This window comes from Phascolarctos cinereus, unplaced genomic scaffold, assembly GCF_003287225.1.
Source record: "Phascolarctos cinereus isolate Bilbo 61053 unplaced genomic scaffold, phaCin_HiC Scaffold_1;HRSCAF=81, whole genome shotgun sequence".
Classification (NCBI taxonomy): domain Eukaryota; kingdom Metazoa; phylum Chordata; class Mammalia; order Diprotodontia; family Phascolarctidae; genus Phascolarctos; species Phascolarctos cinereus.
In genome coordinates this window covers 100,431,088-100,432,821 of record NW_027555514.1, presented here as the reverse complement: position 1 = coordinate 100,432,821, position 1,734 = coordinate 100,431,088, and the positions used below count along the sequence as shown (strand labels likewise).

Below are 1,734 nucleotides of genomic sequence, written 5' to 3'. Positions count from 1 at the left end.
TTATTGTAGTCAATATATATTTTTTCCTCATGATTCTCCTTTCTTGGCTCTTCCTCATTTTATCCGGGATGAAATATTCATTTGTCAAGGTCTTTCCAGAGACTGTAGTATAGGATTTGAAGGGTTTGGGGTAAAAATGGTGTAGAGCTAATGACCATCTACAATTTTGTGGTTCTGATTATCAACGTCCTGCAGAGGAAATCAATTTGGAGAGGAAGAGAGATCAGTGCATCAAACAAATCTGTTCCACTTCTTACCAGAAACTTTTCACTTCCTACCCCTTCTCCAGCTCATAATCTCCTTCAAAACTGAGTGACATTTCAGCAAACACAAAATGATGACATTAGTGTCAACTGGGAACAAGGTACCTAAAGGAGAGAGAACATGCCCACTAATTTTGCTTTGAATATTTCCAAGAGAACCCAGTACTATTTGAAGATTATGACGTGGAACTAGATCAAAGAGTGAAGATTCAGAAGTACTCAAAAAAATCTAAAATGTATACAGTTGTCACTGAAACATACCTTGGGAAGGGCTTACCCTTAAAGAGATGACAGTAGCATTGCATCCCATCTCTCAGGACTTCTTTGACTTTATCATTCCGTAGAGTGAAGATAAAGGGTGTCAGGAATGGGGTTACCACTGAAATCATCAAGGAGACAACCTGGTTATACTCAGCTGCCTGGGTCTGCTTAGGCTTCACATAGAAAAACAGGCAGGTGCCATAGCCTATCATGACCACAATGAAGTGGGAGGCACAGGTGGAGAAGGCCTTCTTCCGGCCAGAGGCAGAAGGAATCTTTAAAATGGCAGAGATTATATAAGTGCAGGAGATGATAGTTGGAAGCAAAGCACCCAAGAGAATGACAATGGCCAACAAGAAGAGAATAAACTCTAGGAAAATGGTGTCATCACAGGAAAGCTTGAGCAATAGGCCTCTCTCACATAAGAAATGGTTCACAAGAGTTGACCTACAGAAGGACAGTTGAAAAGTAGCATAGACTGGCCAGATTTCAAAAAGAAACCCAAAGAGCCAGGCCAATATCACCACCCAGAGACAAACTTGACTGTTTATGATGATGGTGTATCTCAGGGGGTTACAGACTGCTGCATAACGATCTACTGCCATTGCTCCAAGCAATACAAATTCTATTGTCCCCAAAGAGAGATACAAGAAGAGTTGAGTGACACAGGCTGAAAAAGACATGGTCAGCATCTCAGACATTAACAATTCCCCTAGCATGGGAGGAATGATAGTGGAGGTAATCAGGATGTCCAAGAGAGAAAGGTGACCAAGGAAGAAATACATGGGAGAGTGTAATCGGTGATCAGCGCAGATGGTGACAATGATTACCATATTTCCTATTAAAGTCACAAAGAAGGAGAAGAAGAAGATGACAAAGAGTATGTGGCGGAACTCTGGAGAGCCCGGAAAGCCTTCAAGATAAAATCTGATGACTCCAGAGTGATTTCCCACCATTCAGTCCTCTGTTCCTTCTAACAACTATAGGGCAAAAGAAAGTTAACATTATCAATCAGAGGTCCTAATTCCCAAAGGTATAGAGATGGGTCTAGAATATGCTATATCCCCCACCTGCTCATAGGCTATATTTCAAGATCAGGTTTAATTGGCAAGAGGTTGGTACTAAATCAATGTTTGTTAATCTGATAACCACAACCACATGCCAATGAATGAATTTACCTTCTGGGCTATGAATATGAAACAGTGACATA

General features: G+C 41.0%; 1 protein-coding gene across 1 annotated transcript; it reads right to left on the bottom strand.

The window, feature by feature from the left end:
• Window positions 1-472: 472 nt before the first annotated feature.
• Window positions 473-1,480, bottom strand: LOC110216177 (olfactory receptor 9A4-like). Its single transcript, XM_020997981.1, has one exon. It carries the CDS (start codon window positions 1,478-1,480, stop codon window positions 473-475), a length of 1,008 nt encoding a protein of 335 aa, XP_020853640.1.
• Window positions 1,481-1,734: the final 254 nt, after the last annotated feature.